Raw genomic sequence first — 13,160 nt, 5'->3', positions numbered from 1 at the left:
TTCTGCAGGATATCTAGTCTCACCTGCTGCCCTCATTCTGTCAGCTTCTGCTACTCCATGTGATGAAAAATTCTGATTTTTTTTGCACTAAACATTGATGTCTGATCCCTAGTTTAAGGCAACCTGATTAGTGATGTGGCAGTCTTTGATCGGTTGTTAATACCAAATTTGCAGTTCCATCTACAATCAAAGTGGCCCCTTCCCCATATCTTATGTCAGGAAAGAAAGTAGCAACACAAACTTAGCAGCTATGATGAACCATAGACAACACTCTCTTTAGGACTAGCACTGTTTATTTGAGGAATCTCAAGGAAATCAGGTGTATTTCTGAGCAGGACCAACCCTGTATAAAGCTCCTCCTGATAACCTTAAACTGGTTGCTTAAAATATGTGTGTCAGTGGAGGGAATTCCCAAGAAATTTGTTATTCCTACGTCTGAGAAGTGCAGAGTCTTGATATACGGCTGGTGCAGAGTCATGGCAGGCTCATATGAGGTGGTGTTCATTTAACTAGGCTGCATTTCTTCATCACACCAAGACTGAAGGGCTTGAGAAGAGAAGGCCCCATTGAATTTGAGAGGCAAAAGTCCTGTTCCTGGGCAGCATATCAGACCATGATGAGATCACTGATTCTTGGTCAAGAGTTGAAGCAAAACTATGAGAGCCATCCAGTCTGGGGAAAACAGGCCAGGACCTTTTCAAAGCAGCTCTTCTTATTCCCTTAGAAAACACTGTTTCATTAAAAATGAAACAGTCCTGAATTAAAGTTTCTTTAGTCAAAAATTTATTTTAAGAAAACTTAGTAATTGGGATGAAGTATTCCAGCAGACTTGAAATGTTCTACTTGGACTCTCCGGGAACAGGCCATTTTGATTTGTTACTTCAAAACATTTCTTTGTGCATTCTTGTACGCATTGTATATTATGAAAACAGAAACAAAACATTAAGATGTTGCTGAAATGGAGGATTCTTTAATCAGTCTAAACCAACTCTATTTTTATAATTAAAATATATACACCTTACAAGAAATTTTGATTTATAAAAGGTATTTCCTTTTTGAATGGATGAAATAAATATTGTAGCATTCCCATCTGATTGGTAGGTTCCTGTACACTCAGCTATATTTACTTCTGCTACTGTGCTGTACTTTTATGGGAGGACCTATATAACAAGTGAAGCAGTCGGCCAAATTCTGTTTGGAAGTGTAGCAATAGCAGCTTCAGTGGAAATTTTCACATTAGCGAGCCCATGCTGTCTGGTGCGTAGCCACATGGCTCACGTCATGCTGCTGAACAGGACCCAAATAGAGAGTTATATGATAACAGTTTCTAGGCAGATTCAGTGGGAATCACAAGATTTCAGTGGGGAGCTCTAGTTAAATTTGATAACATCATGTAGCTGTCATCGATCGTACAACTTTCCTTTTCATGTTTAAAATGTACTTATAGAAGCTTTACTTAGAGCACGAGAATGTGTGGTACTCATGTTTGAATGCTGGCTCTGTTCCATATTAAATAATCTGCTAAAGTCATTATGGTCTTTGATGGTGAATATTATATGAAACTTTTTGCGGGGAAAGCATTTTTTTAAAGAAAAATTATCTAAAACATATAAAAATAGCTCTTTTTATTTTAAAAGTTTAGAAGTAGTCCCAGTCTTCATGGGAAGCTCATAACAACATTTTAGGGCCATTTATGACTTAAGTATTAATGACATGCAGGAAAATTTTTCTAATTTTGACGAGACTTTGGTCCTCCGTGATCTCTCTTTCCTACCAGTCCTCTCAGTAGGCACCTTACACCTGATTAGCCTCTTAATTACCTGTCTCCAACACTTAATAAAGAGAAATTCTGCGTGAGAATAATTATGGGCAGAGTTAGGAATAGAGTGACTGGCAGACATCAGAACAGTACCTCAACGATCAACAAAACAGGAGCATAACTAGTGATTAGGGAACATGTCTGGACCTGGGATTCATCTGCCCTGACGGCAACATCCAATCTGAAAGCAAGTCCTCCTGGTGTACCTTTCACATGTACATGACTAAATTATTTTTTCTGTAGAAGTGTAATGGAAATAGCAACTATCATAATAGGCATTTTACAGGATAAATATTCTAGGGATTGGAAATGGCCAGACAGTGTTGCAATAGAAATAGCAGAAAGACTTCATTTAGAATTTTTCCTGATAGTTTTACTATAGAGTATGTCTCTAGATATGTGTCCTGAATAATTCTAGAAACGATATTTACACTGACATCCCTTAGCAAATCTCATGTGTTTCCATTATACAAGAAACAATGTTCTTTGCAGCCATGTTATATACATACTATAGCAATTTATATTCCTCTCTCCTCTGACAAAGTTTCTGTGTGCTTCCCAACCACATGTATAAATCATCAAGGAAATGCGGAGTCCTCTGAGGTAGAAACATCAGGGATTTGGTGCACAACTGAAGATTTAACTACCCTTATGAAGTTTCCTGGATGTGAATCAATATTCTATGCTCCAGCAATTCATGTGTCTTGCACTTTGCCAAACAAATTATTTCAGAATTTTGGCCAGCATCTGGTGCAATTTGGATGGTGAACATTAATCTAAATTTGCTGATCTTTCTAAATATCCTTTATTTTCTCCTGCAGGTGTGTGGTTCTGTTATTTTGGGAGTCTCTATATGGATACGTGTTAGCAAAGATGCTCAGGAGGTAAATGTGTGCAGTCATACCAGAACTTTGTAAAATGTGGAAGCTACTACATACACTTTCATTTCCTGTCTTCATTTCCACAAATTTCTTATTTTTTTGTTAAGGGGGGTTTGTGTGGGTAAAGATTCATGCATTTCATGATGTTTAAGATTAAACAAAATGGTGTAGGTAGTCAGATAAAATGATTGACATCAGCACAGACGTGACTACAAGAAATATCTTCTAGTGTTATTAATGTAAGTTCTTGCACATGCACACTGATTTATGTTGGAAAACATGTCTTTCTCCTTTAATGAAAACTAAGGATGGTTTTGTTATCGATTTCAGTGTTAAGAGAGAATAATGAGGAGCTATACAGCTCCTAGACTTTTCAATGTCTTTCACTATTAGAATAGTACAGTCATATATATTCCTAGGGTTACTTCTATGTGTTTCTCGGGAATATTTTCACCTTTCTCACTATCTTCAATAACACAGTCCTTTTTTCTCCAATAACTGCAACTTTGAAAGGGAACAAGGTTTTTTCCCTTTTATTTTCAATGGCTCCTTAAAAATGTGTTAATCTTTTCCCTTCATATTTATATAGAAAGAGTCTTAGAGACCCCAAAATCTTTACTTAGGATTAAAATGTCCTAACAGCCCTCCTGGAAGGGAGAGGAAAGTCCCTGGGTTCCCCTCCTGGGTTTTATCTGGATTATTAAATTAGTTCAGACTTTATGACTTTCTTTTTCTGCAAAGCTAGGGAAAATACAATTTTGAGGAGCCCTTGCTCTTGCAAACACACAGCAGAGGCTGGTCCTGTTGGTGCAAAGGCCCTTTGGCCCTGTGGGACCTGACAACATTTTGCTGAAGGAGCTCCCAGTGGCACTGCCCTCTGACTCACAGCAAGTTTTCCGTCACCCTGGACTGAAGCTGATTTCATGGCTCATGGGTGTTTCTCTGAATGGCACTCTGCAAACTGTGTGCTGGTGCTTTGTTATACTAACAGGAAGAACAATCTGACTCTAAGGTTTAAGCAGTATATTTCTTTTTTTGAATTTAGACACAGAAATATAAGTTACTTTGAAAATGTACTTTGCATACCTCTATTTCCAAAAGGCTTTCTGGCCATGGAAGTGAAAAAATGGCCAGCAGGGACATGGAAGCATTATTTTTCAGCTTTCAGATTGAGCCTTTAGTGTAGATTAAGCCACAAATCTCCAGATCACTCCTCTGCTGCTCTACCGCAGTCCACCAGTTAAGAACAATAATTTTTAAGTCAGTATTTTCCCATCTGGAAATAAAAAGATGGTGGAGATAAGAAGATAGCTTTCTATATTTCCTGCCATTTGGCTGATGGTGCTGTTGCCCTTTGCCAGTCCCTGATGTCTCATGTCTGGCAGAGGGTGGATGCAACAGGACTCAGTTCATGATGACATCGTGCCATGGGGTAACTTAGGTCATGGTGAAGAGCTCTGCCATTCTCTGGTGGAAGGGTGACAATTTTCACTCCTCAGTCAACACTGTAGCAGCAGCTGAAATTGCTGTACTTGCTAGTTGACCATGATGGCTCAGGTGGTACAATGGAGCTTGGAAAACCATAACCACTATTATCCTTTCTTACTTTTTGAGTGATTTCTTATTCAGAAAAGTCTACTGCCTCGAACTGGTTTCCTGAAGTGACACTTGGTACTCCCTAAACACTGTGAATTAAGAGTAGGGACCAAAATTGAAAGTATTTTCTCACATTTTTGCCTCCATGCAGGCAAAGTTCCCATTCAAAACTAATGTATGTTTTGCCTGAGTAATAATTGAACAGGCCATAAGGCTTTGGCTGTAGATCAATAGAGCTTTCTAAGAATAAATAACAGGAGGTTTTGTCCAACTTGGAAGGGGAAATAACAACACATTCTTCAAATTATACTTGTCTATATACCTTCGCAATTTCCATCAGAAGATAAATGTGACAACTTCCAGACATTTTTGCTAATCTTGGCATCAACCACGTTGGAAAATATTCTTTGAAAATTTTTCTCTATTTTGGCCTTTGGCCTTAGTCAGTCCTGTGGGAACTGAATAATTTGATATTTAATAATATTGAGGTATATGAATTGTTTAGTTGAATGTCCCACACATCAAAATACAGTCCTCATCTCTGAGGGTAATATTAGAGATTGTGCCTAAAAAAGAAGAAGAAAAGTAAAGCTGCTTTGGAAAATACATCTAGTTATTTCTCTAGTATATCCAGCATCGCTCTGAGAAATGTTCTCTTAGGAAGAGCCACAGAGTACATTCCTGGCCTTCTAATGCCTTTGTTTCTTTAACATTTCGTTAATGTAGGAGACATTTCGAGATAATAATTTTTCTACTTCCGGTAAAAAGCAAAGATTCATTAAATGAAAGCTAACTGTAAGCCACTTTAAAGACGAGAGCTTTATTTATTCTGCAAAGTTGACTTTCATCTTGTGCAGAGACAAAGACTGCAAAAAGCCAGGTTCTACAGAGTTCCCCAACAAAATGTTTAAGAAGGGGGCATTAGAGGTTGGTTTATTTATGGATCAGAATTTTTCTATGGTTGCTGATCAGTATATTTATCAGTTATGAAATAATTCTCTTGCTGTAGGGGATACAGATGTTTTTAGGAGGAGCTTCTTGTAGCTGAAAGGGTTTTTCCCCTCTTTTTTTCAGGAGCTGGAGATAGACAGCAGCCTGTTTGTGGGGGTTGATCTGCTGATAGCCGTGGGCTCCATCATTATGGTCCTTGGGTTTCTGGGGTGCTGTGGTGCCATAAAGGAGAGCCGGTGCATGCTGCTGTTGGTAGGAAAGAAAAACATTTACCTACATTTAACAGGCCACAGCTCCATTTGATGGATAAGGTCCTTACAAGTAGTGTCAAATGAGGATGGGGACCTTTTTTGCCTAACCAAATGCTTGGTTATGATCATGTGTTTTTCATTGCTTGCCTTGTGCTTGAGACCCTTCTGAATTCTAGTGCAGAAAAAAAGATGGGTGGTCTCATCAGCAAGAAGACAGAGCCCAGAGATCTCAAAGCACATCACCAGCGTTGTTCCACCCAACCATCACCCAAGTTCCCTTCACCAGTCCTCCCTCACTACCTATCCCATTTATTTTCATAAATTCCCACTTGCTCCCTTTGCCGGTCCTCCAAGAATGTCCTCCCTGTCCTCCTGCCAAACACCTCTCACCTACACGTTGCCCATCATGCCACTACTCTGGTGTGCACCTTGTTTTGATCACCAGCTGAGCACACTCTGGCTTGAGCATCCCCTTTTCTCATCACCAAAGAAGGAATAACTGGAGCAGCTCAGCTGGAACTTGAGTTCATCCCACCTATGTGGTTATTCAAGCACATGAAAGCTTAACATTCACTTCAAAGAAAAGATATCATCTTGGTCAAAAGTACCATTGTTTTCTCCCCCTTTTGTTTTCTTCTTACTAGTTTTTTATTGGACTGCTTCTGATCCTGATCCTTCAGATCACAGGAGGTGTTTTAGGAGCAGTGTACAGATCTCAGGTACAGTATTATTTTGCATTTTCATTGGCATCTTCTCAGAGTTTTGTTTCCACACAGAGAGCTAATGAAATCTTTGAACTTGCAGATTGAAACTTCTCTTAATAAGACGCTCCAGGAGAGTGTGAATTCATTGCAAAGCTCTTCAGAAGAATCTAAAGTGTTTCAGGAGAAGTTCCAGAAGTTTCAGAGAAAGGTAATTAAACTGTAACGAGGGGCAGGGCTTCCATCTCTAGCATTCCTCTGTGCTTCATTTTATGGCTACTCTTCCATAGCTTTGAATTTCATTTTCTGGGGATGGGGAAGGGTCTGACGTAAATGCAAGTTAAAAAGCTACACAAGGGGCTTCTGCTCTCTTGATATGACATGGGCTTTCTGTGGTGATTTCTTTGTGGAATATGAGTGTTTATAGGAGCAATGGAGCAAGGACACACACAGTGCAAGCGAGACTGACAGTTAGCTAAGCTCTTTCATGAGGAAGCTGCCTGCTCTGTTGGTACAGCTTTCCCTTCTGAAGGGACATTGCTCCTTCACTGTATCCCAGCTAAGAACTATCCATTACTCTTAAGGCAAGAATTCTCCAGGGGTAACAAAAACTTCAGAAGTGTACTTCATTTGGAATATCTTATTGCTATGAAGTCATTAAATGCCATACTTTACTGTGTAAGAAGGGAGTAAAAAAATTGGATAAAAGGGAGGTTTGTTTTCACTGTGCTTATACCTATCCTGGCTTCTCCCACCCGCAGGACTCCAGGAGGTGGACACTTAGTGCCAGCTCGCTCCTGGGTATCACACAGAGAGTGCTCTTGGATCTCACAGATATTATTGATGGTGTAGACCCCTGCCCCTCCCACCAGTACCTGTGTCACACTGTCAGAGTGCCTGCTGGTTTTGGTTTTTTTTTTCCCCAGTCCCTCATGGGTAATGACTTTGATGGGTAGGCTTAAAGAATTCCTGTATTTTTAAAGGCAGCTGGTGTGAAAGAGAAGGAAGCAAGAAACAATATTTGGGTGGCTTATGTTACTTCCACTTCTCCTTCCCCATCCCTTCTCCAGCTCTGCCCTCTGCTTCTAAGCCAGCTTATTTTTTCTGATATAATAAGCAGCTCCCTGGAGAGATGATTGAAGGGTGAGCAAAATGAAAAATCCCATAATTACTGTATTAATTTTTAAGTAGACCAGGATTTCTTTATTATGTCCCATGGCCTTTGCTTTTATACAAAATTATGTGAACATTTCCAGCTGCTTTTTAAAAAGGGAGGGGCTCAAACCCAAGTCTGCACCCCTGAGCTTTAGTGGCTTGAATAAAGAGGAACATGAAGTGAAACTGCACCTGGTTTAGGTTTCACAAACCCCAAATGGAGCCCTGGCCTCCTCAATCCATTTCTAATTTAAAGGGATAACCATCCTTCAAGGTGGTTATTTTTCTAGATTTCAGAGTTTTATGTATCTGAATTTTAAATTTTCATCCTGGCTTTTCAAAATGTGAAATGTGGACGTTACTGGAGCTGTTACTTAACCTTCTGCAAGTATAACATGCAGAAAGAAGATTCAATTTGCAAAATACACTACACCCAGCATTGTTCCACGTTCCAGTCCCATTCTGGTACTGATAATTACTATCATTATAGTATGTTAATGTTTTTTGAGCACTGTATATTGGAAATCTGTTCTTTTTTCTTCTTTTTTTTAACTTGTGCTCTTATATTCTTATAACTGATATGGAAATGTAATAGTGTTTGCGACATACCACCTTGGGAAAACTTTCACTTGGGAAAAAGATGAAAGGAAATTTCTCTGTCGTATCTCTCAGCTCCCTGACACTCTTCAAACTATCAATCACCACTTTTTTCCTCATTTCCCCATTTCTTCCTTTCTTGCAGGAGCAGTGCTGTGGTTTGCTGAATGGACCTGCAGACTGGGGAAAAAATTTTAATACTCCTCTTGGTAACAGTAAGATCTGTGAGTGTGAAAGAAAGGACTCACCAAGAGACCTCTGCGTCTTCGTGCAGGGCAGATATATTTATAAAAAGGTAAAGAAAAATAATGTTACACTCTTCTTTCCAAAAAGAGGTTTTAACCCAAGGCTGTCTTCGGTGACTGGAGAAGTCAGCAATTCTGTGTCTTTCCAAAAAGGCAAAGTTTTGCCTTCTCTTTGTTAGCCAGAACTGCCCCTGTGCCATCTGTTACAAAATTACTGTGCATACATGAAATACGCTGCTGCTTCCTCTTCCTGGGATGCCTCTGTCTCAGCTGTGCAGTGCAGTACCCTCAGCAGTCTGCATGGCTACTGTGGGTGAAAACCATTGTGTCTTTGGGGTCAGGGTATGCCTCTGGGCCAGAGCAGCACATCAGCTACCCTTTGGCTCTCCTTCCTCCCTCAGAATGTTATGTATGTTCCCACCCAGGCTTATTCTGGTGGTAGACATGTTGACTCAGAGGCTTTCAAAGGGCTAAGGCTGATTTTTAGAATGCTGGTGGTACAAAGTTTGCCAATCTGCACCTAGCACAAAGCAGATTTTAGGAAATGTCCAAATCTGGATGTGAAATGTCCATCTCTAAGTGCATAGCTCCTCAGCCAGGTTCTGCCTGAACTCTAATTTCCTCCCTGTGTAGTCCCACAGAAGCAAATACTGTTTTAAAGCAAGGAAACAGTCTGGTTAAGTAGAGGATGCCAGAACTCAATCTGGAAATAAGATGTATACAAAGAGGCTGTTTTGGCCACATTTTAATGTCTTTTTGGCCTCAGGCAAACCCTCAAAGGACACATGAGAAGCCATCAGTGAAATTACTGCAGGTGCAAGATACTGCTCACATGAAAACACAGATTTCATGGTGGTGTTAGATGCTAGGAAAGACATTCAACTCCTGTGATCCAGGAGAAAAGATTTGAAATTCAGTGCAGTTCTGAGTCAGCTTAAATGAAAGGGGTTTTTAGAAGGGCTAGAAGAAGACCCATGTGTTTACTGTGAGGGAGGAAATATGGTGAAAGAATATAACTGTATATGGGGGGAGGGCAGTTGCAGTGTTGGAAGAGTACCATAGTTTTGATGGATTTTTTCCCTACGGTTTGCAGAAGGAATGTTCTCAATGCCTGCAGAAGATGTAATCATTATAAGAACAGATGTATGCATTTATTGAAAAGGAGAGTAGCTCTGCATAGAACTTCACATACGATCACTCTCTTCTTCCCAGCCCAGCCCAAGACCACCAAACATTTGTCAAAATTAATATTTAAGCTAGGTTTTATATCCAAATAAGCCTGATTCTTATAATAGGCTTCGAAGTTTCAAATCCAAAGATCTTATTAGTGGAAAACTGAAGTTCTCTTTCAGATCTGGTCATCGCTGCATTGGCTCTTTCCTAGCAGCAAATGATCAAGTGGAAGTAAGAATAAATGCTTCCTTCCTTGTCAGCTGAAAATCATGCAAACATTAGGCAATACAGCTGCATCTCTTCAGTTGATATTGTACCATTTTATGGTCAGCTACTAAATTCATCTTCATATTTGGGAAGGCAAAGCCTAGATCTCTTTCTTAGAGCACAAGGTGCATAGAGCTGTGTACTTTGTTAGCAACGAGCCAGAGTAAGTTCAAGTAACCTTTCTTCAACAGAGAGAGGAAGAGAGAGCGTGAAAGGAGTTATTTTGGAGGATGCATTCCTAATAACCTTAGGACAGTATTGCTTACTGATAATTAATCATTTTGTCCTATTTTTCAGCCCTGTGGTGATGTGATTATCAAATACCTTGAAGACCATCTGCTTATAATTATGGGGATTGCCTTTGGACTGGCTGTTGTTGAGGTACCAGTATACACCATTAAAATATTTAGTAGCTGGCAAGCAATATGTTCTCCTTAGAAATACACTGGGAATGGGATTGAAACACCTGGCTTACTGAATTAATAGACAAGGGAAAACCACCTCTCACCTTAGCTATAATCTCGCTGTTATTTCATATAAACGCTCTACGGCTGCTGAGCTGAGAACTTCAGGTGGGATCAGACCACCCTGCTGCCTGTGTAAGTGTTCACGGGGCACTTCTTCTGCAGAGAGTTGACAGTCGTGGAGCCCAGCTGTGCCTTAACAGCGAGCCCTGTGGACAGAGGGTTGTGCGGATACCCAGCCCTGGGAAGACATGAGGCAGAATAGCCGGTCTTTTCCTCCTCTTTCTCTCCTTTGCTTGAGGAAAAAAGTCATCTCATAAGAAAACGTAGCCCCTAAACATCATCTTCTTATCACGGAGAAATCATGATACGAAATTATTATTCCAAGGACATAATTTAGCCATCAAGGCGGTGCGTGAATGTGACTGAGTGCACACCTGTGTTGCTCCATATATTCCTGTGTGGAAAAAGCCCAGCAGAGTATGTGAGCTCTTTATTTTAATTGCTTCATCATATACTGAAGAAAAACATGCAAAATTTTCTCCAAAGAGAGGAGGAAAAACAGTGACGTTATCCAGTCAGCCACTTGATGAATGACAGGCTTTGATTAGGAGAAAATGACAAAGAAACAGGATTTCATCATGTTGCTTTCTTCAGTCATTTTCTTTCTTTTCACTATTCCTCTGTGGTTTCCCTCCTCCCCCACCCCCCGCCGATGGATGTTTGAGGGAAAAGCAGAAATGACGAAGATTGCTGTGCAGAGTTCAGTCTGTTATTCTGAGTGAAAAGTTCTTAACATCATTGGCAGGGGATTGCTCCTCGTGGTAGAAGAGTGGGCAAGAGCCCCAACTCAAAAATACATTTCCAGGAAAATAATAGTAAGCAGGGAAGAGTTTCGCAGCTGCAGCGCTGGGAGAGGACAGGCCACTAACTTCTTACTCAGGACAGGCTTCATGTTATTTAAGGTGCTCTATGTGGGGGGCCAGGCCTCTCGACTTTGGGCGGAAAATACGTGAAATACACCAATATTAAAAGGCTTTTAAAAATGTAATAGAGGTGTAAAATTGCATCTGTATCCCGAAGTTAAGTTATAAGTCACTTTGCTCTAGTTACTGCAGTTACATGAGTTGTAGCTTTTACTTCATTGGCCATCATTCTTCCCTGTTCTCCAGTTGGCATTTTCTCTGGTGGCTGCCTGTCCCAATCATAAAAAGATTAGAAAACAACATGAATAAACAATATGAGCCTCAGCTGGTACAAATTGTCAGCTGGCAATTTACACTTGATAAACATTTTGCCTTTCCAAAGATATTAACTTAGGACTTCTCAAGTAATTTCAAATCAAAGGCCACATGCTTAACCATCTCTGCTCTGGAAAAATCCAGATAAAAAGAAGTGGACAAGGAAAAGTGCTCTTCCATAGCATTCTCCGTTCTGCCTGCTCCATAATGCCACTTGTGGGATGTTAATGGTTTCAACTCACCCTGTTAGTGGAAATGATACTGAGATGAACAGCCCAGTTTCACTTGGGCACAAGGGAGAACGTGGGCATGGTATGTCAGGGAAGCTGTGACTGCTTATTCCAGCTGTGAGCTCATGTCCTCGTCCCAGCCGTACCCCTGTGTTCCATACACTCTCCGCTGTCTCTTCTGTAAATGACTGAATCCTCCTGCTGTTCACGGCTTCATAAATGTCATGTGGATACTTTCCACTTTTGTGAAACACCTTCACAGAATGGTTAATTTTAAATCCAGAGGAAGCTTTCTGATCTTTTGATCTCGCCAGCTGTCTGTCACAGGCTGTGGAATTTCACCCAGTAATTCCCACTGCAGCGACCCTGCTGAATTTTATTTTTTAAGCAACAGTTTCTTCAGTGGACTCAGTGTTTCCATCCCAAATCTGTTGCCAATGAATATAAAATATTTTTTGCCACTCGAAACGGTGGGGTATGTGTATAGATATATGCCTGTACACATACATTTACATAAAAGAGAGTGACAGTGGAAAAGAAGAGAGATTTCAAAGGGAAAGAACCCTTAGAATACACAATAGAGTCAAACACTTCCTCCAACATTCTTAGAAAATAAAAAATTGAATTTTTTTCCGAATTTCTTGAACTTCTCGTTATTTGCTGCTTCGTTGCAGCTAACAACTGCTGTTTAACCCCCCAGGGTTACAGGGTTCCCTACCCAGAGAGGCAATCTGTCTTTTAAACAAATGAAAGCTTTCCATTGTGTCTTCAGTCTTACCTGTGGTACACCCTGATTTCGTTAGAACGGCTGTATTCTAGAGCCATGTTCTTTAAGAACTGCATTGGAAAAGATCTTCTGCAGAGCAGATTTAGCCTGCATGTAAATCCAAGACATTTGCAAACAAAATGTTCCCACTGTGTATCGGTTGTATCTTGGGATTTCCAGGACTGCCAAGTAATACCAGAAATGTTTTTGTTTTCCAGATTCTCGGTTTGGGGTTTTCTATGAGCCTCTACTGCCAGATCCAGAGAAAATGAAACTGTGGAAGTGTCAGAACGATGTCACCAGCCAAATCAAAACCTTTGTAGATAGAGGGATATTTGGCTTGGCACATTCAGATAAATATACGTGTGTCACGGGCAGCTGTTCTGATGAAAACGGCAGCCCTTGTGCACATGGATGCTTCACAATTTGCGAAATGACCTCCTTATACTTCATAAGATTTAATGATGTGAATGTGAAATTTTATTTGCAATAAACGTCTTTGTTTATGTTTCTGAGGAGTTTATTTTGTCTGAAGATAACATTTAAGTCATGTTGAGATGCTGAGTTCACCATGCAGGGTGTCCACACGGGCGTTACGCCACCCGTAGCAGAGTCACCCTAAACAGCTGCAAACCATCTTGCGGGGGCTGACTGCTCCCGGGAATCACATGCCCCCAGGCAGCTTTGCTGGTGGGGCGGGGTGTTTTCATTGCGCGTGTCGCAGGTCAGTGTGACGCTCGATATGGTATATAAGGCCAGGGTTTTGTTACTTGTGAGACACACAGGGACTAACTTCCATCCGAATAGGAAAGCCACATTTCCC

General features: G+C 40.6%; 1 protein-coding gene across 1 annotated transcript; it reads left to right on the top strand.

Annotated features, from left to right (window-relative positions):
- Positions 1-2,640: 2,640 nt before the first annotated feature.
- TSPAN8 (tetraspanin 8) lies at positions 2,641-12,609 on the top strand (the record flags this gene model as incomplete). Its single annotated transcript, XM_010151345.1, has 7 exons — positions 2,641-2,703; positions 5,371-5,499; positions 6,143-6,217; positions 6,303-6,410; positions 8,097-8,246; positions 9,934-10,017; positions 12,556-12,609. Coding segments are annotated over 7 exons (663 nt in total), but the record flags the coding sequence as incomplete, so codon positions are not given.
- Between the last annotated feature and the right edge of the window lie 551 nt (positions 12,610-13,160).

The sequence above is a fragment of the Eurypyga helias genome, unplaced genomic scaffold (assembly GCF_000690775.1).
Source record: "Eurypyga helias isolate BGI_N326 unplaced genomic scaffold, ASM69077v1 scaffold8045, whole genome shotgun sequence".
NCBI classification, from domain to species: domain Eukaryota; kingdom Metazoa; phylum Chordata; class Aves; order Eurypygiformes; family Eurypygidae; genus Eurypyga; species Eurypyga helias.
The sequence above is the reverse complement of the archived record's forward strand: the minus strand, read 5'-3'. Positions and strand labels throughout refer to the sequence as shown.